Source organism: Alligator sinensis, unplaced genomic scaffold, assembly GCF_000455745.1.
Source record: "Alligator sinensis unplaced genomic scaffold, ASM45574v1 scaffold588_1, whole genome shotgun sequence".
Classification (NCBI taxonomy): Eukaryota; Metazoa; Chordata; order Crocodylia; family Alligatoridae; genus Alligator; species Alligator sinensis.
Window position 1 is genome coordinate 1,369,841 of NW_005842244.1, and position 24,347 is coordinate 1,394,187.

A 24,347-nucleotide genomic window follows, 5' to 3' on the forward strand; every position below is an offset into this window, starting at 1 on the left:
ACTGAATCCCTGCTGATTTCAATGGGAATCCCATGCATATATAGACAAGCTAGTACTGAGCTGAAAGTCAGCCTTCATGCAAAGCAGCACTAATACACAGCTCTGGAATACAATATGGAGCAGCATTATGAGGTCAGATTCCTTACCTCCTCCTGAGCTTTACTAGCATGCAGGGTAATGTCTTCTCTCTCAAACGAAGTCCTTCATGCTGAATTAACCTTTTGAATTTCGTCCCCATTGGTTGCTTTGCCTAATCAATGTTCTCTTATTATTTCAGTGGGGACTTGAGCTTTTTTTGTGGCTTCACTAAATTACCTCATTCTGGCATGAATACATTTGCTCCGCGATGTTCTTTTTAAAATAAAAATGGATATGAAAATTTACTTTAAAATGTACTTTGCTCATAAAACTTTCATTAAGTATTATTAGTGCTTAAGAGAGGGATTTAACATATTTGGGAAGCCCAGCTATAGGATCCTTATATTAAAAGGCAATACTATGGTTCAGGCCTGATTTATGCAGGATAGTAAAGATAAGCCCAAACCAAAACTCTGTAAACATTCCCTTTTCTCTTGGGGGCTCACAGCATGGTGGATCATGGTGTCTTCTGCCAGCCAAAGAATACTTTTAAAAAGTGGGGAGGGAATCCACAAGTTAACTTCAGAGTACGTGTCACCCTGCTGTAGGACTTCACCCATGGGTTCCGGGGACATTCAGAATCTATGCTATGAAGGACTGTAAGGGCAACTACATGGGAAGAGGTAGAGAGGTGGAAAGAAGCACATTCTCAAAGGCACAAGGGCCATTAAGGGCAGACCTCCCTCTGGAAGTTGACATGGGTTGGGTACATCCCTGCTATTTGTACCTTGAAAAATTTCCCTCTGGACAATTTGATGATACCACTCATAACGTAATATTGATGCCTTGTTGGGGGCTTAAACCTATGCCACTGCACAATAAAGAAGCTGCATCACCCAATAGCAATGTATCCTTAAATAAATAGGCCTTATAAGCATCTCACTCACACTCCTATAAGTCATGAGCAGGGATCCTGGTTTCCTCTGTTAAAAAATCCAAAATCATAGTTTCATAGTTGGTAGGGTTGGAAGGGACCTGAGCAGATCATCAATCCAAACCATGCCATGGGCAGGAAAGAATGCTGGGGTCAAATGACTCTAGCTAGATGATCATCTAGCCTCCTTTTGAAGACCCTCAGGATAAGAGCGAGCACCACTTCCCTTGGAAGTTGGTTCCAGATCCGTTGGAAGTTGGTTCCAGATCTGGATTTTTAAAGCTGGTTTAAATCCTCAGATTTAAAACCCAAATGTTTTTCCGTGATTAAAATGAAATGCCATTATATATATAGGTATCAGTTGAACACAATATTTTATTGATAAATTTACAATTTTGAAACAATTTGGAAGCCTACCAATGCCTCAATCATTATAAAATAAATTCTAAATACCTATATTTTGGCATTTGATTTTGGTTTTTTCATCATGGAAAAATCAGAGCTCTCCCTGCCCCCTTGGCTCACCAAAACGCGGGTCCAGCCATGGCTGTCCCCCCGCTACTTTGGGGCAATGAGCAGCCCTGATATGCTGGTGCCCTGCCCCTGCTCATGCCATTGTCCCTCACTCCCAAGCCGCAGCCTCCCCAGTGCTGCCAGTACCCCTCAATTCTGACCCACAGACCCCCATCCTCACTGGTGCCCCTTACTCCTGACCCAAAGCCCCCTGGGCCCTGCCGGTGCCCCTCACTCTCAACCTCCTATTCCCTCCAGCCCTGCTGGTGCCCCTCATTCCTGACCTGCAGCCCCCTGCCCCACAGCCCTGCTAGAGAGGAACCCAAGCTGCCACAGCTATGGGACCTGGCAGCTGCATCCTGCCTGCTCCCTGCTGCCAGCAGCCCTGAGTCTCCCTGACCCACTCTGCTCTCCTGCACCAGGTCCTGACCACTGGGCCATGAAGGCAGCTCCTGCCTGGTGCTGGTCTGGCCAGGCTGCAACCCCATGCCCCGTGCTCTACTATCTGTGCAGAAATCTGAGGGGGCACGTGCCCTCTCATGCCCCCACAACATGTCACCTATGGGCATGCCCGGACCATGTCCAGATGGCCCCCAGCCCTGGCCCTCCAACCCTACCCTGTCCTGTACTCTTACCTTTATCCAGCCGTTGGGGCTACTCCCACCAACCTGCCTGGCTGTATTGGCAGGCCTATGTGCGTCCCCATGCCTACATATTTTGCATTTCTTCTTTGCAGCACAGAAATGCACGGTGCAAAGAGTTCCCGCTATTCGAATGCAAATTTGTGTCCCGCTATTGGCCAGTGCTAAATTATTCACACGTGGCAGCTAGTAATTGGCTTGCTAGCCGTTTAAAATTCCGAGCGACTTCTGCCCAAGTCGAAGAACTTTGAGCACGCTGCAGAGTGCCTCTAAAGAGATCTGACTTGCGGCTAGCTGATCGATAGACTGATCACCTATCGATCCTTCTTCCCGTCGCCGAGCGCAATCCCAGACGTACCCTTTTCCCGCCGACTCAATTTGCGGATGGATTAACTGGCTTGGGCCTCGCCAGCAGGAACAACTCACATAGTTGTTCAGACGACCGGACCATCTGCGTCGCAACTACAGGCGGCGTAAGTAAACGTTTTTGCAACCATTAAACCTTGTCTGCCTCTCCATTCACCAGCCTGCCCTGACGAACGAGCAATTTCTAAATCACCTCGAGTCGGCTCTGGCCGGCCGAGACACATATATGGTGCCCCCTGCCTCCAATTGCCCCCCTGCTCCCCCCAGCCCAAAGCAGCCCCTGGCAGGCTGGAATTCTGCCAGCCTACAAGGGGAAACCCATAGTTTCCTGCTTCAAAGGGGAAAACCTGTGTTTTTCTCCTTTAAAGGGAAAAATCCTTTTTTTCCCCTCTTTCAAAGGGGAAAGTTTGCATTTTTCCATGGGAAAACCCAGATCCTTGGTGATGAGTAACTTTCCTGCCATCAGTACCGTGACTCCAGCATAAAATTGGTGTAGCTGGGAGCTGGAATGAAAATCAGGACCTCAGTGGCCCAAAAGATGACAACTGTTCCCCTCTTACAGTATTGTTCTGCAATAACTCCCAGCCCTTCCTTAGGGAATGTTAGAAGGAATTGTTTTATTGGTTACAAAATGTACCGGGCAAATAGTAACAGGTTGGGATGCTGGGAACATTACTGGAATCCTCCGAGATGGCTATGTGACTTTATGGCAGAGCCTGCCTTATGATGTAGACTCTGCTGGGCTGGAAATGGTTAATTAGCTGGTAATAACTTGGTTTTATTTGTCATGACCCAAAAGGCATGATTGTGTGTGTGTGCTTCGGCATCAGAATTATCCACGTCAAGTTGCAGAGCATTGCATGGGAGTTTCCTGTTGCAAGAGGAAACCCCGGTGCAGGGACCAGTTTCCCGCCTTTTCTGCAGCTTCTTTTGCAGAGTGCATTGCTCGAGTTGCAAGAGGAATGCATGGTGCAAAAGAGTTCCCGCCACTGGTATGCAAATTCGTTCCCCGTGATTGGCTAGTGCTAAATTATTCACACGTGGCGGCTAGCGATTGGCCTGTTAGCCGTATAAAAGGCTTGAGCAGTTTCCGCCCAAGCCGAAGAGGACTCCACATCCATCTCGTGGGGACTCTGGGTACACGGCAGGGTAATAGAGACCCTGTGTGAGATCCAGAGGAGCGTGGCGGCCTGATCCACCGCCCACCTCTTCCCGTCTTCGAGCGCGACTAATATAAGACGTATTTACGATTTCTACATTGGTGGCCTGTTCACCCAGAGCATCCGGAGCTCTGCACTGTGGAGCCTAGCAACCTCCACGAGACCGTCTGTGTTGTGTCTGTCTGTAACTGCAACTTAATCAAGCTTTCCAGCCTACACCACTGCCATCTCGGTGTAAGTAAATAATCTTTTAAACTACCGACACGCGTCTGTGCCTAATTCCAGCTCGAAGGCCTTCCCTCTCCGCCCCCGCGTGCCCGGGCTGCTGGCCACAGCCCGCGTGCAACGCGAAAAAGGGCTCGGGGCGCTCCCGGCCCGCACATTATTTATTACAACTTTGATGACACAAGGCTATAGCTTTAGCCATAGACCAGATGAAGAGAGCAGGGAGACACAATAGACAGACAGCAGTGGGACCAGATATCAGTGATAGTGCTTAGCACTAAACTGCCCCACTCTTCATACAGGGAGTTAAAGGGCATTTACCTTGGGACTGTGAAGATATATCATTACTTGATGTGTTGATTAATGAGAGGTTGAAGGCTTCAGGGTGCCAGGTAACAGTTAGTTCATTCACAGGTTTCTATCAATAAAATTTGCAGCCCAAGGCTTTAAATCCAAAGATGTGTGTCTGGGGCTTTTTTTGCAGGACATCTACAATACTATGCAAAAAGCATGCAAAGCTTGTATTATATGAGCAGCACTTTTACCTTCATAAAATGAACTGTTAATGTGCAAAGTCTTTCGAAGCCCAGGAAATGATGGCACCAGGCAGTCCTCTAAATATTTATGTAATGTGATTGCAGCCATTTTCTGAAATCCTTTATAAATGTATTAAAAATTAAGAGCTGATCCTGAACTCTTGGAGGAAATTTCTAACCATTATTAATATTTCCCTTTTCTATAAAATTCAAAGACATTTTTCTTTGCTTTACTCAGACTATAAAAATCCTTTGCAGGCCCCTAAATGAGGGTCAGTGAGGTAGTTGATCACAGATACTTTTCAGGATCATGTTTGTTAAATACATCTTCTCTTTGGAAGGGGGGAAAGGGTAACAGCTCAACTCTCAGGGCAGGAATCTCCTTCAGGGCTTGAATAACTTATTGAACCACATCATTTAATCATACTGTTTCTTCTTCCCTCTTCCTTGTCTTCTTGCATGCTGCTTTGTTTAAGGGCTCTGCGATTCCACTACCTAAAAATTAAGAAATTTCCGGGAGCAGAGCATTGGCTTGGCTTTAGTTCCAGTGAAATCAACAATAAACCTCTCTCAGCACTGGGAGAACCTTGATGTTAGATTTTTTTTCTCCATTCTTCTTTTTAAACATCTTAGCAAAGTTTAAGACCATGGTGTGCTTTTTTGGCATCATTTCTGCACCTGAGAATGTTGAACCTGGGGAACAGACAGATGTGACAATTGTACTGGAATTCAATGTGCTGCATAAACTGGTATGATGTAACATGTTTCAATGAAGGTTAAATTTAGTGATTTAGCTCATTTGCCTCTCTACAGAAGCACGCGGATGGAACTGTTGCATCATAACAGATGATACAAGCTCCTGAGCTGCAACTCTCATCCCCTTTTTAGAGTGGTAAAAGGCTTAATCATATCATGCCTACTTCTTGAATCAGCTCCTGTGGGTTACTGAAGACTAAGTCAAGAACAGAGTCTCTTCTTCTTGGAAAAAAATAAAATATAAGAACAATTGGAAAAAGATGCTTTTTAAAGACAAGACACAGCATTTGGATAAACAAAAATGATTTTGTTGTAAACTCTGCAAAACAAAAGCAACCTCATGTTCTGGAACTGTTTGCAAAAGGGTTTTTTCTTAATTTTTCAACTGGAGAGTCTGTTGGTACAATGTCTCCTCCATGGTGGAAAAGAAGGAACACTGCACTAGCAGATTCTCCAAATGCCTTGAAGAAGGGTGTTTGAGCTCAAAAGATTGCAAAGAACAATTTTTCCACCTATTTAGTTGGTCTAATAAAAGATATCACATTTACCCAAAGAACACTGTCTGCCTATGTCCCTAGACCAACACAACTATAACCAACAACCTCATATGCATTCTGAGTGCACATGTATTGTAAGTTTTAAACATTAGAAAAGGAGGAGCAGCCTGGACCAATAGGTATTTTTCATATTTTATTCCTATAATAAAGAATCTATCTGCTTCTATAATTTAAAGTAAAACTTCACCGTATACAAGAGCTGAAATGGAAGGGCACCAAAAGCAGAGATACCAGTATGTCATCAGGCTTGATCCCCTTTCTGTTTAAGCATGAACTTAACTTTTATTCATGTAAACAGCCCTTTTGAACTTGCAGGGGCACAGCCTGCAGGACTGGGACAGCAATTGATATCATATTATCATTATGGTAATATCATACTGACAGAAATTATTATCCCCATGGAATTATAAACAGAGATAATGATGGTTACCATATTTAACTTTACATATAAAATTGTACTTACAGGGTTAATAAAAGCCTAAAGTAGTTTAGCACTAGACTGAAAGTTATTTAAAGTTGCTACAGTCTTCACTAGCCTCTCAAGATATATATATAAATATCATTTTCTTTGTATGTTTTCTTAAAGGAAATGCCCCATTTCCTCTAAGTTACAGTGTTTGCAGCACTGATCTTGCAGCCAAGTTTGTGAACAAGCCAAAGTCACTGACATTTAATGGATTAGTCGGGCTCATTGCAGTGCACCTGCAACCTAAACCCCTAATGCAACAAAGCACATGCAGATACGTTCATTTTGTGCACACCTTGCTCTTACATGCCCATGCCTCCTCCTCAGAGTCAATCTAGAACATCCCTGTAGGTTCCATGAATCTCCATCTGGCATGCCTGGGTGAGGACCACCCTTTTTTTGGCACTCATCAGGAGTTCCCAATAGAAATTTGCTCATAACAATAAACAAAATAGCCTGACGGTCCTGGCCTCTGGGTCTTGCCCCAGGCCCTGCCAAACCATATTTTCACTTTCTGCCATGGGTCTCACATTCACACCTTGTTTGTTGCCTGGCTTCCTCTTCCTGTCCCTCTCAGTAGCCTAACTGATACAGAGCAGGGGTCCTGGCCTCAGCTTGCTTCTGGACTTTGGCCCAGAGTGCTCATGCCTAAGTCTTTGACTGCAACAGCCTGGGGAAATACCTAATTATTTTTCCTTTACAGTATCTCTATACAGTCATTTTAAACTACACAGATCAAATGGAAGCATCAAAGGTAGCAATAAACTCTTGCTTTCTACCACCAAATGTTGCTGTCAAATACCAAGACATTGCTTTTATTTCCTTCCCTCTGTTGCTTTTTACAAAACAGTGACAATTAAACATTTATTTTACACTTCTCCAGCATTGTTCTGTCTGTGCACACCCTCCAAGGGCTTTACAAGCAGCAGTTAAGCCCCATGACACTCTGAGGGAAGGAGGTTATTAGTAACCTATTGCAAATGGAAAAACTAAGGCACGGCAGAATTAAATGGATTCCTGAATGAGAGCATCCAGGAATCCTAGCTCTCTCCATTTTCTCTCAAAAGTCCTAGGCCTTTCAACACATTTAGGGTTGGCTAACTAATTTCCTGCTTCTTTACCACACTGAATATGCCAGACAACTGCATCTCCCATGCTGCTGCATGACTAGGTATAGTACTATGTACATGAACTTCAGAGCTTTGCTGCAAAACCTAGTTTCAGCCACCGGACTGGAGAGTGGTGAAGTGGGTAAGAATGAATAGTCAGAAATACATGCCTTGCTGCCTTTCAAACTAAAAAAAAAAAACCCCATATCCTCACTGCACACTGACAACTGGTGACCAGACAGAGTGTGTTATCAGTTGGCTAGGCTGACTGCAGACTTCCAGCATATAGCCAAGGCTTCAACTTGAACCTGGACCTTCACTGTCACTTTGCCAAGGATAGAGACATCAAAAGAAAGCCTCCTTATAATTTAGTTTGCAGAAGCTGTGCTAAGTATCTCTTGGCCAAAAATAGCTCCTTTGACCTCTTACACTTGCTTGTTTTATATTTCATTTAAGGCATGGTCTCACCAAACAAATACTGACATGCCACTGCATCAGTGTGTGAGTGTGTGCATGCACACATGTATGTTGCTTCCATGAAAACTGCTTGTTCCATGAGAACTGTTGTGTGATTCATTCTAAAAGGGGGTGAGACTGTTAGGTTAAACACCAAAACCCTTAGATGTCGTACAAATTAAAACCACTTATACCAGGGATAATCCTTCGTGTCCTAGAGAATCACAAATTAGGGGGGCACAAAGGTAGCCTAGAGCTGTCCCTGCCCTCCCACCCACCTACCCTTTGCAAAGCTCAGCCAAGATGAAGACCTGAAGCCAAAAAGCATGGCCAGATCTCCTGGTGTTTCTATTAACTCCTGCCTTTGCTTGATGTTAGATTCACCTTTTTGATCAAATGCCCAAATGTTCATGGTACCGATGAAACACACATTCATCCCTCTGTCATTGCAGGATTGATCTCTACATTTCATAGAGCTTTATCTCAGCATTCTTCAAGAACAACACAGTCTGATAGTGTAAGCACTGCTAGTAACTGCATTGCAGGGCCATAATCTGGACTGTTTTCTTTAAGAGATTTTCTTCTTAAAATACTACAAAATATATGATTGCCAATGCCTGCTGCAAAATACAGATTACTACTTATGCACAAGATTATTTTTTGCATTTGTTTCTGTGATGGATGAGCAAATTGCTTTATAATGAGATTCTACTTCCCAGAACTATAATCCTTTTTCTGGATTCTTCTATTATTTTTCTGTGGTTTGTATAACTGACCAGAATTATACAGACTCCATTGCAATGGCATAATGTTACTCTAGCTATAAATGCATCCCATAATAACTAAAAATTATTTTGACACTTCTTGATAATGTTTATGGATTGCTTCATGTCACCAAAATGTTATCACAAAAAAGTTCAGTGCAGGGTTAACAACTGTATTTCAATAAACTGTGATCAACATTCACACAGACAAAAAAAAGGCTGAGTAACTAAACGCCTCCCCCCATTCCAGCCAGTGGCCTGAGAAAAAACCTTGAAAGCTCTCCAAAAGCATCAGAGTGCAAACTATAGTCAGCATGGGCAGGTTTCCGATATTACTACATAGTGGTTCTACCAAGACACTAATGCAAAACTTCACTCTTTCTTGAAAGCACGTAGTTTCTAAAGGAAGGAATCGTCACTGGGCTGGACTCGCATTTTGCACCATATCTGGAAAACTGCACTCACCCTAGCTGTTTAGTGTCAACTCTTAACCATGAAGAATGCCTGGGAAAAAGATGCTACCCTTAGACTTCTCTCTTACCCACCTGTAGATAGCAGCATTGGAAAGCCCATGTGTAAGAGTTAGCTAAGACCTGGCTAAATGTGTTGCTCATGTTAATTTGCCCAGCAGATGCATGAAAATCCTTGCAGACTTTTCCACTGAAATTTATACGATTCTTTGAAGAGTCCAGCACAGGCATAGGCAAGAGGGGATGCTAAGCAGGAGCATGACAGCTTAGGGTCCTCAGGGAAAGGAATAGCACAGATTGGCAGATGGCTCCTGGTCTGCATGTATTGTAGACATGAAGCATCAAACTTTTGCCTTCTACCACAGTGACTCAGAACTGAGTGTTTGGACTCCCACTGCTTGAACCTCGAGAAGCAATTTACAAATGGAAAACAGTTACAAAGCTGAAGCTGCCAGAACTGAATCCTCCACTCATCTACACCAGAATAGCACGGCACGCAGGGGTACTTAATATTACAAATGTCAAGCTTTGGCAAATCAAGGCCAAAGTACCACAAGCCACTGGGTTTGAAGCTTCTTACACTGGAATTAAGCAGTAAAATCCTGGAAGTACATCAAAATACTTCAGGAGTGTGGTACAAGATGGGAATCAGGCCCAGTGTATTAGAGTATCTTTTGCCATTCTGTTTGCTTTTTTCAAATGAATAAACGATATAAAATGTAGCACCTGATTCTCATTTACAGTAAGGCTCTTTTATGATTGCTCTGGCAACCTGAAGGGACTTTACAGCTTAAATGAGAAGTAATTCAGGCCTTTACCTATAAGTTTAAGGTGATAACAAAAATTAGCCTATTAAGAAAGTGTTATATCCAATGTCTCATGCTGAATCACAGAATCAGAGGGTTGGGAGGAACCTCAAAGGCCATCTAATCCACCCCCTGCATAAATGCACTATCTCCAATATCCCAAACAAATGCCTATCCAGCTTCTTCTTAGAAACCTCCACTGAATTCGATTCCACAGCTTCCCTGAGCAGCTTGTTCCACTGCATGACTGTTCTGACAGCAAAGAATTTTCTGAAGTTTATATCTGCTTTGCTGCAGTTTAAGCCCATTGCCTCATGCCCTGTCCTCTGTAACAAAGGAGAGTGGTTGTTCTCCCTTTTCTTTATGGCAGCCTGTCAAATCTTTGACTACTGCTGTCATGTCCCACCTTAATCTCCTTTTCTCCAACCTAAACATATCCTGTTCTCTCAATCTTTCCTCACACAGCTTGCATTTGAAACCCTTATTACTTGTCTTTGTTTATTCTCCAATTTCTCCACATCCTTCTTAAATAGGGTGCCCAGAATTGCACACAATATTCTTGCTGGGACCTAACCAGCAATGAGTACAGCGGTACCATTCTCTCTTGTATCTTACATACAATATTTCTGTTAACGCAGCCTCAAATTGCATTTGGTTTTGGTTATTTTTTTGGCAATGGCATTATAGTGGTGATTCATTTTGAACCTTTGATCCACCAAAACCCACAGATCCTTCTAGTAATGCCACAACCTAGCCAATTATCTCTCATTCTGTATTTGTGTGTTTGGTTTTTGCTCTCAAAGGGCACATCTACAAGTACAACTAATGTGCCTGAATTTTCTGCGCAGAAAAAATTCAGGCACATTAAAATGCAACCCCCCTGCATGCATCTTAATAGGCACCTGTGGGGAGCAAATTTGCTCCTGACAGGAACAGTTCAGTCTAGGGCTGCTCTTGCCCTGCTCTGCCTCCCTGCAGCAGCCAGGGGGAACTCCATGCTCCCCTGGGTGCCAGCCGTAGGGCTGGAAGTGGGGGACGGAGGCTGGTCCCAATCTGAGTTGGAGGAGAGCTGTCCCGGCCACATGGAGATCCATCCTAATCGCTACGTGGCTGAAGCAGCTGCCCAGCAGCTAGGACAGCTCTCTCAGCCATATGGAGATAGGGACAGGTCCTGATCTCCACGTGGCTGGCAGGCAGCATCCTACCAAGCCAGAATAGCTCTCCCTGCACCCTGTGGCACCCTGCTGCTTAGGCTGACCAGAAGCTATTTGCTCCCAGTCAGTGTCTACACGTGCACTTCGGCACATTAATTTAATGTGCTGATTTCTAGTACTTGTGTTTACAGGTACTAGAAAATGGTGCAATAGACTAATCTACTGAACAGTAATTGCTACACACGTGTAGACAGTGATGCTTTACTGCACATTAGACTAATGTGCAGTAAAGTGTCTTGTGTAGATGCACCAATGTCTAGTACTTTACGTTGGTCTGTGCTGAATTTCATTCTGTTGTCCAATGCCAATTCTCCAATCTATCAAAACCCTTTTGAATTGTAATACTCACATCCAAAATGTTTGCAATCCCTCCCAGTTTTAACTCATCTGTGAACTGATCAGGATGCTTTCCATTCCGTCATCCAAGACATTAATAAAAAATGTTAAATAGCATCAGAGCCAGAACAGTCCCCCGTAGTGCCCTACTTGTAACCTTCTGCCATTCCAATATTGAGCCATTTATAGTTACTTTCTGCTTCCAGTTCTTCAGTCAATTATGCGTTCACCTTCTAGTAATTCTGTCTGGCCCTCATTTTTCTAATTTATTTATGAGAACGTCATATGCGACTGAATTAAAAGCCAAGTATATTATGTTCACTGAATTCCCCTCATCCACCAAACTAGTTATTCTGTCAATGGAATAAGCAATAATTGAATAATCTTACAACAAAATAGCTGGCATATTGGAAATCTAACTGCTAGTTTAATGAGCAACATGCTAGTCACATAGTTTTATCTTCCCAGATATCAACTTGGACAGGAGAGGGGTTACAGTAGTTCAATTATACATGATTTAATGATCAACTCAATGTTATCTCTTCTGAAGTGAACAGGAGTATATATAAATTCTTTAACCTGGAAGAACCATATAACAAACTATTACTAGGGAAGACCTCTCTGTTCTGAAACAACCTTAGAATACCAAAAAGATACAGCATGAAAACAGCTCTAGTCTTTCTTTTCATTGTCTCATTTGCTATTTCTGCTAGATCTGAGAAAGATTATTCTGCCTTTGATTCTATACCCCCCGAGCCAAAATCAAAATTTGCTTTGTTAGATGATGTACGAATTTTAGCCAATGGACTCCTCCAGCTTGGACATGGTCTTAAAGATTTTGTCCAGAAGACCAAGGGGCAAATCAATGACATCTTTCGAAAACTTAATATTTTTGACAAGTCATTTTATGAGCTGTCACTGCAAACAAATGAAATCAAAGAAGAAGAAGAAGAGCTCAGAAAAACAACCTCCGTATTACAAGTTAACAATGAAGAGATAAGGAATATATCACTTGAGCTGATTTCAAGGATTGAAAACTTCATGCAAGAAAAAATCCAGCTTCAAGAGAAAGTAGGTGAACTGGAAAAGAAAGTAGTTAAATTAGTCCATGGACAGCCTGTAATTCAAGAATCAAAAGAAATTACTTCACTCAAAGTAAGTAAACTTGAGAAACTCATGTGGCAAAAATCCAGAGTAAACAGGAATGCTATTTTAAGTAATGTATGCAATGCAAAACCATGCTTTCTTTATATAGTTTTTGTAGTCAAAGTGGTATTTTTTCTGAGAAAAGAAGAAATCAGAACAATAATCTTACAGGAATCAATTCAAGTGTCTTAACATGGGCCATGACTTGCCATCAGTTTTAAAGCAACCCCCCCTTAAAATCTGTACGGAAATATATTTGGAAACTGATTACATGATATGGCCCTAACATGCTTGTTTTATGGGTTTTCTTAAACAATTTCAAAATACAGTATGCTGTTAAGAATGCTAAAATCCTTTGAAATCTGGAAATTAATGCTATTAAAAAAACTGCATTATAGCAGGTTATCAGCTGCTTGAAAAAGGTGGTGTACAAGAATTCTGCTAGGTTCAATTTTGACCAGAGTTAAAAACATCCCTAAAGAGGAATATTTATGTAACCACTCTAAGGCCCGTGTTCCCACCAAATCTAAGTGTGTTTTGCAACTGTCTATGAATTTAGTCTCACACCATCCCTGTGAGAAGGAAGTGCTATTACCCACCTGTAACAGATATGGAACTGAAGCACAGAGTGGTATTGGCCTGAGGTCACATAGGAAGCCCATAGCAGAGAAGGGAGTTAAACTCAGACCTCCAGAATCCTAGGTCAGTGCCATGGCCAATGGCGTATCCTTCCTTCCTTCCTTTCTGCTAGCATGCTGGAATGTGTTCAGCCAAAATCCACATAAAAATTCTAGTCACCCAAAACTGCAAAGCTACAGTTAGTAATAAAAAGGCCAAATGAAGGCCTCTGAAGCTGATTTTTTGTTTTCTCAAATAAGGACTCAAGAATTTGATCCAAAATGTGTTCATTTCAAAAGAGGAAGCATTCTGCCCTATAAATAGATCAAGAAAGACAATATTCAGGCAAACAATGACTGTTATTAAATGGTTTTGCCTTTAGAAATCGACACCAGTAAAGTGGAGGGTTGAAGGACATGATGCTAAGGGCACGATTCTAACCTTCCTAACCATGTAGTCTTAAGTTTTTCATTCAGTTTCATTCTTCCTTGCTCTCTCCACAGAGTTTTGTAGAGCGGCAAGACAACCACATTAGACAACTTCTCAAAATTGTACAAGACCAACATGCACAACTTGACAAGCAGCACAGTGAAACCACAGAGCTGGAAGATAAGGTACTGTAACTGTTTTTCTGAATTAACTTCTCCTTTGCAGAATTTGTTTTATCTCTGATATTTTATGGAAAAAATAGCTCCCTTGGTCAAAATGTAGCTGGTAGGATTTCTGTGGCTGTGGACCAGCTGTGCTGATGCTGTACGGAGTTGGGGTACAGGCCACTGATAGGCTGTGACAGGGCTCTGTACCATGAACTAACTGTAAGCACAAGGGGAACATTCACTGCAGTAGCCACTTTCCTCTCTAATTCTCTTATTGTCTATAGTACTATTCTTCATCTTAGACCAGCTCTCTTCCCCTCCCTTTACTCCCATTTTTAACTTCTATTTTATCCTTCCCTCTTCTTCTGCTATATTCACATCAAGAGTACCCCATGCTCCCACATTAAAACACTTAATCTTGCTTAATGCAGCAGTGGGTATAATTGACTAGATTTTGAAACTGACAAGAACATGTTTAATTACACTCCTCAGAACAGGAGTGAGGAAAAGACATGCCAGTTCCACAGTTCCTTAAACTATTTAGTTGTTGGCACTAGTTCTCTAAACTATGTCAGTTAAGACAATCTACTCATGAATATATATCTCACATGGACAGGTAAACTACAAACTACATCACTTATCTCAATGCAAGTGTTTCACTGATCAAAGATGTGTTTCAAAGAGGCATATCAATAGTAGCATACAGGAAATCTGTAGAATATTTTTAGGCCTTTTTCATGTTGTGCTTTTTCACATTTTCAAATTGATTATTTTAAGTGACTAAATTCATAATAAAAATGAACGCTGTAACCTTGGACTGCTAAATGAAATATATATGTACATGTCTCTTCCAAATTCTTGGAAGATTAATAATATATTAATATGCTTTGTTTCAGCTAAACAACACAGGCTTTCAAGAAAATACAGAAACTGCATTTTCTTGGAAGCAAACAAAACCACAAACCATCCCCACTCCGTCACCTAATTCAATGGCTACAAAACAAGAATTTGGTGGTAAGATCATACAATGACTTTTTATATAAGTACATGATATATTATGTTTGCAGGAATCTGCAGGTGCACAATGAAGATTGTTATTTTCCATATCATGTTTTATGAAACAGGCTGGATTTTTGCATTTGGAGACTGACTCATCCATTTAATCATATGAAAATGTGCAACAATGCAAATTCTTCCATATCATAATGACAACATCTGGAGGATAAAAAGTTAAATCTTAAGTAGTTAATGCAATCTCTAGTCTCTTCTTGGGTTATGCTTTGTTATGACTACCACTCTGTGCTTTTTTTGCCAATGGTGATGATGTCTACAATACTTGTCCATGAGGAAATGTATTGAGCATCAAATTCATTTTACACAGGCCACTTACAGTACCTCTGATTAGGCTTTTAAAGCAGACTGGAATTTCTGAATTTTAGTGATGGGAATTCAGACTAAGTCAATCATTAACTGATTCAAAATTTGTTGGGAAAAAATCCTAACTACCAACAATCTAGTCTTAATTTTCTAAGATTATCTAAAGAAAAACCTTGTCGACCTGAGAAAACACCAGCTGTCCACATTTCATTTGGATTAACACTCAGCCCTCACAAATAAATTTGCCCATTTCAAAGATGCAACTGTTATAGAAGAAAGGTACTGCTGAGAAACCTATTCCAGCTTCTGTTCTGCTTCACACATTTTGATAAAGAGAAATATCCCTGGATTTTGTCCTTCAAAATTCCTGATTATAAAAAAGGATATATACTTTTTTGTTGCTTTTTCAGGTGTTGCTACAGACTGTACTGCCATATACAGCACTGGAGAACACTCTAGTGGCATCTACACTATTAAGCCCAATGGGTCTGAAGCCTTCAGCGTCTACTGTGAAATGAAACTGGGTAAGGCCAGCAATCTAATTTTCCCTTTAAGTAACTTACTGATAAACTAAAACCATGTACCATCCTAAAGCATGAAAAACCATATTATAGACCACACGGACAGTGGACAGATATCATGAGGCTGCCAGCACTTTCCCATCTTTTAAAATAACAAAGGAAATTAAAAGAAATGGCATCCGCTTTGTTTTGCGCCAGCAAAGGTCTATTCTTTAACCTGAGTAAGAGATACATTAAAAAAGTAATGATAGGAAACAGATTTTAATCCAGAGTCAAATGGCCACCCTAAACAATGCTTGCTAATACCAAAAACTCACCATATTACAAACATCAAGTATCTTTACTATATTAAAACAGCTGATCCCAGGAATCTTTGCTTAGTTAACAGGGTTAACTTTTAAAAAAAAATGTTATGCATGTTCCTTAAACAGTTATTTCTGAGTTCAGAGTTAGTCATTTTATATGACTCCCCATGTTAGATCCTTCCAAACAACCTGTGCAGGCCTGTCTTCTCACACCATAATCATTGTGCTATTACTTTGTGGTATGTGTTGGACTCCTGAACTGTGCTTATACCACCATTTTGCCCTGCTCTCCCTCTTCCCTGTTTGTCATCCTGTTTCTTATCACACCAGTGGTGCTACTCTGTGTACATCCCTCTGGTTTCTCTGACCAGACACTATGCCACCAGTGCCCAGGTATTTCTAGGAATACGCTGATACAAGCACACAGAGGCAACGTGATATGTTTGGACAAGAAGACACTGTTGGCACATGGTTGCATAGTAAAAAAAAAAAAAAAGTTCCTGTAGGGACAACACAGCGTTTGTTGTGACCAGGTCAATCGAGGGTGTCATGACCTGGGTTCAAAAAAAAGAAGAAAAAAAGTAGTTGTAAGCAGAAGTTGGTGTAGTGGTCAAGAGCTAAGAGAGAAGAGGTTTACTGACAGTGCAAAGTATTTATTAAACATCCAGCTGCAGTACAACTGAGTTACTTTGCAGGGCTGGGTTTCTTACCCCTCCCTCCTCCCAGTATAGATGGGGAGGTAGATACAGAAAGATATATAGAGAGAGCAATATACAGACACAGCAAAGAGTTGTCGTGACTGCTGATGAGCTGTGGGCAATGAAAGAAGCAGTGTCCTTTGAAATAAAAGCTACAGCAAACAACTAAGCAGTCTCTCTTCAATTTGGCAACCCTCTGTGAATCACCTAGATAGAGTGATCTAGGTTCTAGAGTACTATTCTGAAATATTTAGTTTCCCTTGTTGTCTTCTGCTTTACCCTTGTGAGAGCTCAAGCAAACAGTTAAAATAATCTTCAGACTGACAGTTCACTTCCTATTGTTATTCAGACAGGCCATGGACAGTAATTCAAAGGAGATCTGATGGATCGCAAGATTTCAACCAAACCTGGGGGAGCTACGTAAATGGTTTTGGAGATCTCCATGGTAAGGATGCTCTTTTCTTTCTCCCTGCTCCCCACACACTTCTTCATATTTTATAGGATAGTACCTGTTTTTAGAGGTTGGACTCTTGGGTGAAACTAGGGTTCACAAGCATTAATGTATGCAGCATTAGAGGGCTTGTAGAGGCTGCAATCTTGGGTGAAACGAGTGGGTTCACAGGGCAGCAGAGGAAAACAAGCAAAAATATCTAAGGTAAGACCCTGGACACTGCACACCAGAAAGTAGAAGCCTCCTAATTCAACAAAGTTCTCCAGCGTTACCTTTAGGTATGTGCTTAGGCAATTTTCCGAAATAAGGTCCAAAGGAATCCTTTCAGCTCTCAACATTACTGTATTTGTTTAGATTTTCGTTTTATAAAATCACTCAACCCAAACTTCTAGATTCCTCTGAATCTAGAAGCATGAGATGAGAAGAGATGCACACTAAAAGGAACAACCAACAGAGCAGCACTTCTTTTTTCCACACCACACTTTCATGTAAGCTAGTTACCACATCCAGGGTTCAAACCTCAGGACAGCGCAAGGTGAGAGGCTTTTCCACTGTTCACACAGTGCTGTTTCTCAGTCATTGGCAGCCAATCACATCACCTCGCTTGTGGCTGGTTCAGAAACGCCCATGCTTATAGGTTAATCATCAACTATCAAAGCAAATTTTAACACCAGGCATTGGTCAACTGCCCACCCATCCAGCAGATTTTCTTTAAAATAGCATGGAACTGCTCTTGGAAGATCTGAGTTTGCTATGGCAAGGCCCAAGTGGCAGACTCAAAAGCAACCAATCTTAAGAACATAAGAAGTGCCATTCTGGATCAGACCAATATAGACCATATAGTCCAGTCTCCAACAGTGGCAGGAATGTATGCCTTAGAGAGACAGCACTGAACTGGATACATCTAGAGCAGAGGTTCTCAAACTACAGCCCGTGGACCACCACTGGTCCGCAAGCTCCATTCAGCTGGTCCACGAAAAGGTTATGGAACCATCGAGAATATCTGTACTTGTAAGGTAAGACTACTGATATTAAAATATGAGTAGCGTGCCTTGATTTGTAGAACAAAATCAAGTTTATTAAGTGGTCTGCGAAAAAAAACAATTGAGAACCACTGATCTAGAGTGATCTATCCCCTATTTGGTACCGTCCCTGGAATCCACCATCACTGGGCTAGAGATGCTAGAGGAAGCATCTCCATTTATTCTGTTCAACAGCTATTAATAGATCTATCATACATGAACCTGTCTAGTCCCTTTTTTGAACCTGGTTATGCTATCTTCCAACATGGGTACAAAGCAATGTGATGACAGCAGTTCTTTGCTTCCTTACATACCCTTAACAGTGAAGTCGCTCTATTCCTCCCTCTGTGATTAAAGCAGTAGATCAGACCTATGACATTTACTTGTGTAGGATAAGGTTTAAGGTTTGTCACTCTAGTGCCCAAATCCCACATCAACAGAAAGTGCATTTGATTCCATGTCAGCAAGATTTATGCAAAGTATCAGACTACTATACTGCGATACCAACATGTGATTCTGGCCTATGAAGACTTTTAAGACAAATATAAAATTGTAGGGTCCTACATTTCAAAATAAATTCTTTCCTTGTTATTCTGCTCCCTTTTATCTTTCTCAAACAGCTTGTCTTTTATTTCTTGAAAAATTGGTACAATCTTGCCTGTGCGCCTCTTTTTATTTATTGTCAGGGTCTATTGGGCTTGGACATCAACAATGGGTACTATAGGATGCTGATGACTGAATATAATTATGTGCTAGCCAATAAACCCAACTGCCAAAGAGTGTGCTGAAGAAAAAATGATCAAGTTAAATTAAACTTTTGTACATAGGGGCAGCAAAATCTCATTTCAAGAAAATACATCTCCATTACAATTAAGTTTTATATATGTCATTTGGTTCACTTATCACACAGTTTCCATTATGTACTTTTTTTAAAATGTCTTGACTCTCCTTGCAGAATTTCATAAGAGCTTGGAAAATTCAGAGAAGTTACATGTCATTTACGTATCTAGTTTTCATTGATCACTAGTGTATAATTAAAAAAGATGTAAACAAAAAGAATGTTTCAGGGAGACCCTCAGAAAAGATCAAGAGTTCCCAAGACTCATACTATTGATTTAATTAAAGCCATGAATAAACCTTTTTAAATAATTTTGCCCTGACTTAACTCTATACTAATACTATTCATGCTACATACCTTTGCAGGGGAATTTTGGCTGGGACTGAATAAGGTGTATTCCATCGCTAAACAAGCTGACAACATTTTACGTATTGAGCTGGAAGACTGGAAGGCTAATAAACGTTACATCGAGTACACATTCACCTTGGGCAGTCCAGAAACCAACTATGCCCTCTACCTTTCTGAGATCTCAGGAAATATTCCCAATGCCCTGACTGAAGAGACAGAAATGAAGTTCTCAACAATGGATCATGGTGATAACACACAGAGAGACTCTACCTGTCCAGAAAACTATTCAGGTATCAGTACTCTGAGCAGATATATCTAATGTAACAACCCTTCCTCCCAGAATTCTCATAACTTCCATGAATTACCGGGGAGCTACTTATCATGACTTAGCAATCATAGACATTAGGATACTGAAAAGACAGAACCATAGCAATGTAGCTCCATGCCCAATCACCCAGCCCTGTGGGCCAGACAAGTAGCAGAGAGTCAATCCATGGGCTAGATCTTGTGCAGAGTCAGTGAGTGGGTCCTGTCTGCAGGTGCAATCTGGTGTGGCAGCCTGAGCCCACATGCTAGCCAAACTATGCACCGGTGTGATCAGATGACCGGAGCAACACTGGATCGTGCCGTGACAATTGTGGTGATACAATCAGCTACTGCTGTGACAATGGCTGCTTTTGTGACCCCCAACAAAAGAAAAACCCAGGGCTGCAGCCCTGGTCACCCTCCCTCAGCTACACTACTGTATCACAGAATTTCTCCTCTACAAACCAAGAAAGTAAAATTACCATTCCTAGTACTTATCAAGAGCTTTTCCTCCACAGACCTCAGAATGCCTGAGCATTATTACCTCACTTTACAGATGTTTCCTTGCTGCTGAATATCCAGACCTATGGGAAACCCTGTGGGCCAGATAATGAGGCCCTGCTCACTAAATTGTGCTGGTGCACAGTTGGGCTATATGCAGGGTCAGACTGGAGCACTGAATCACAACTGCAAATGGACCCCATGCACTCTACTTGTGCAAGATCCAGCTCACAGATCAAGCCCATGACACTCATCTAGCCCAGAGGGTCAGAAGATTAGGCACCACTACCCTCAATCCAGTCTGGCTTTCTCTGAGTCATCCCTCCTTGCATACACCAGAGAATGGACTCTATTTTGACCTTAACCAAAAGGCCACAGTAGTTAAGGTTGAGTTCCATTTAAAATCTGATTTTGACCTCTAGTAAAATTTACAAAATAAGTGATAGTCATGTTAAAACCAGCAGGACAGATATAGGCTTTTGGAAGGTTTCTTCTATAGAATCTCACCGGGGTAGAAGTCCAATTGTCTTTTTTGCCAATTCATACTTAAACAAAAACACAAAACCAGCAGCAGCAGACTGTTCAGACTTAAGCCAACAGGACAGCCTGCACTGGGATCTAGCACATAAAACCAACACTAGTTTTTTTTAATTAATTCTGATTTAAAGTGTTACTAGCATTTGGAGTGTTGCTAAGGAAAGTCAGCTCGGTGATCCTAGCACAAACGAGAAAATGATTTCCAGAGTTCTGTGCTTTCTAAACAGAGTATCCTTATAAGGATAGCTTGCCAATCACCAGTGATCCAAAGCCTTATGAGGATGCAGGAAACTAAAAAAAGCTTAAATGTTTTCTTAGTTATCTTTATTTGGCCACAGAATTTCTAAGTGCAACATATTCTGCATCTGTCAAAAATTACAGGTTCAACAGAAGATGGATCTGGCCTAGAAAAAAACTCATCTTAAAAACAGGGTTTAGTCAGTAACTAATCCTGTTATGTCAGGAAGAAAAAGTAAAATTTGGATTAACTGACATTAACATATCCTTTTTAGGTGGCTGGTGGCACAGTGGATGCGGGGAAACCAACCTGAATGGAAAATACACCAAACCAAGATCAAAAGGAAAACTAGAACGGAGAAAGGGACTGTATTGGAAGCCTCAGAAAGGGAGATACTACTTACTTAAGTCAACTAAACTCATGATACATCCTACAGATTTAGAAAGTTTTGACTGAATTCTCACTCTGATGTGTTTAATTCAGATATACCCACTGAACATGAATATACCCACTGAACATGAAACACAATATGAACTTCCTCAATACAAGCATAAGCGCTACATGCCAAAATACATGGCATATGTATTACACCTACTCAACAAAACAAAACAGGTGTTTACTATGGTCTATGGTGTATTTGGTGAGTATTATTAAAATGAAGGACTTTGGCCTCCATTTTCAAACGCTAATATCTAGGAATTTTATACCTGTTGAGATCTTAGGCTGTACTGAATAGGGAGAAAGATTTCTGAGTCACTGCATTCACATCTGGATAGCGAAGTATACAGGAAAACACTCAAAATGTTTCAATAGAAATAATAGATTAGCAAAATGCTGTAGAAAACATTTAACCATTAATTTTGAAAGATAAATGGATTTTACTTTATAAAGTACATTAGCTCTACATTAGTCTCAAGTTATAGTTTTGAAACATTTCTATACATGAATGGAAGGCAGGTAATTCTGCATTTTGTGGTATTATGTATTTAAGCCTGAACTTCCACCTATGCATGTTGGCACAAATCCTGGAAACAGCACTGTTCTCATGCAACTAAGAAAACATGCATCTGGAAATGCAGACTCTGAAACTAATCATTTATTCTTTGCTTTGCAAAACAAATATTAAAGCCTGATGCAAAGACTCCCCATTCATGGGAGCTTCCCACTCTGTTTCAATGGGTTTTGGATCAGGCCCATTTTTATTTTATATTTATGGAGTTAAATGAAGGACAATGTGCTATGTTTAAAGCAGACTGTCTTTAAAACAAATGAAAAAAAATCCTGCAACATAAGCCTAAGCAAGCAATCCCACTGAAGGCAACAGTAGTGTCCAAATAGTCACAAGGGTAAAGACTGTAAGCTTAGGACCTTCAGACGTCAGTCCTCAAATATTTACATATTTGCTTAATCTTGGAAGTTAATGGGACTACTTACATGCTTACAGGCAAACTGAGTCATATTGACTTTTACATGTCATATCTGATAACTGTACTGTATGTATTTTATATAATTTAACATTTGTAACTAAGAAAAAACAACTTTTTAAGATATATTTTGTTAAGGTGGAAACAAGTCTGAATGTAATTTGCTAAATCATGAAAAATAATGCTGCAAACCAATTGGATGCTGTTGAAATTAATTTGTTATAATTGAAATAAGAGACACTGTAATGTAATGTACTGGTGTACCATAACATTGACCGGTTTGTGCAACCCCTTAAATAAAAGGACATTTAAAAAAAAAACCAAACAAACCTGGTATACAGCATGAATAGAATATTTCTTACAGGGCAGAGTTTCTGTTTGTTGGCTGCAGCCACAAAGTCAGTCAAGAAGTTGACTCTGTGGTTCTACAATGTCTAGGAAAAATGGGGCTCAGATCTGACTGTGGACCCATGTGCTCCTATAGCAAAAAACCTATTAGTAATAGTTATCAGAACATTTCTCAGATTTTTCGTCTTTTCTCCTCTGCATTTCCTTCTGAAAGGTTTCCACACTAAAAAGACAAATCTTACCTTACTTTCATTCCATAAGGTACTGTAACAGCCCCTACCTCCTTAAACAGAGTTTATAGCAAGATTTTTCATGTTTATAAAATTGGAGCTGTCCAACTTGAGTGGCCAGGCTGAGCACCATGTGCACTGCCCCAGGACCCCTGCACCATGTGATCACTGCACTGGACTACACAACATGGCTCCCTACACTCCCACTGCAACAGTGATCCTCAGTCCCTACCCCCACCCAGCCTCTCAACTGTGGGCTCCTTCAGCCCCATGGGCTGCACCGCGTTCCTCACTCCGGCCATCCCCCAGGGCAGGGACAGGCAGCTGAAGCAGGAAGAGGGAGGAGGAATCCAAAGACTCCAGCAGCACCAGCAGGAGGGGGTGGAGGGAGCAATGCCCAGACTGGGAGCCTGGGGAGGGCAGGTTAACTACTTGGGGGCTGGATGTGGCCAGCTGGACAGCATGGTATAAATGAACCAAACTGTTAAAAAAAAAAAAAAAAAAAAATCTGAGAGACAAGAAATGTATTTTTCTGCTACCTGCTTTCCACTATACAGCCCATGGAGGTTTTAACCAAAAAAAGGTCCTAAAAACAGGATGGGGGAAGCAGAATGGAAGACATTAAAGGGAATGGTGGGTATGAGACAGAAATGAGAGCAGGGAGCCCAGGAAGGGAGATGTCTCTATTTTTTCTTTTCGGCTCCCTCATCACCAGGGATCCAGGTTTTCCATATGCCATGGAAAAATGCAGTAAAACCCAGACTTTCTAATTTTAAGGAGAAAAACCCAGATTTTCAACATAAAAGGAGAAAAACGCAGGGAAACAGTGGGTTTCCCCTTGCAGGCTGGCAGAGCTCCAGGGAGTGCAGGGGAGTGGGACAGAGCTGCGGGAGGCTCATGGGAAGGAGGCGGTGGGGCTGGCTCTCCACTACTGCGCACATTCTCGGAGGGGGGGATATGGAGGGCACATGCCCCCCAGACTTGTGTACAGGGTAGGGGAGGAGGTGGGCTGCCCACTGTGAGCTCAGGCTTTCCCCCTGGGGCCTCCACAGCCCAGCAGACGGGACCCAGCGCAGCACGGCAGAGCAGAGCGGGGAAGTTCAGTGACACTACTGCGAACCCCACATCAGCATGGCAAGGTGCTCTCTGCCCGCCTGGCAGCAGTGGGGGTAGCAGCACCCAGCTGTGCCCCCTGCTGATGCCAGGTGGGCAGGGAGCACCTCGCTATGGTTGGGGAGTGAGGGGCACCAGCAGGGGTGGGGGAGTTGTGGGTAAGGAGTGAGGGGCCTGGACCTGTGTCCTGGAGAATGAAGGGGGCAGGGGGAGCTCTGATTTTCCATGATAAAAAACCCAAAATCAAATGCCAGAATTTATTTTATTATAGTGATTGAGGCTCTGGTAGGCTTCCAAAATGCTTTAAAAATCTAATCATATCAATAAAACATTGTGTTCAGTT

General features: G+C 41.7%; 2 protein-coding genes across 14 annotated transcripts in view; one reads left to right on the forward strand and one right to left on the reverse strand.

Moving 5' to 3' along the window:
• DOCK7 (dedicator of cytokinesis 7) overlaps positions 1 to 24,347 on the reverse strand; it is a 158,611-nt gene that overhangs the window by 66,566 nt on the left and 67,698 nt on the right. The window lies entirely within an intron of this gene.
• Positions 12,048 to 21,345, forward strand: ANGPTL3 (angiopoietin like 3). The gene is made up of 7 exons (XM_006027463.3): positions 12,048 to 12,542; positions 13,655 to 13,765; positions 14,644 to 14,761; positions 15,535 to 15,648; positions 16,998 to 17,093; positions 19,325 to 19,597; positions 21,164 to 21,345. Exons 1-7 carry the CDS (start codon positions 12,048 to 12,050, stop codon positions 21,343 to 21,345), a joined length of 1,389 nt encoding a protein of 462 aa, XP_006027525.1.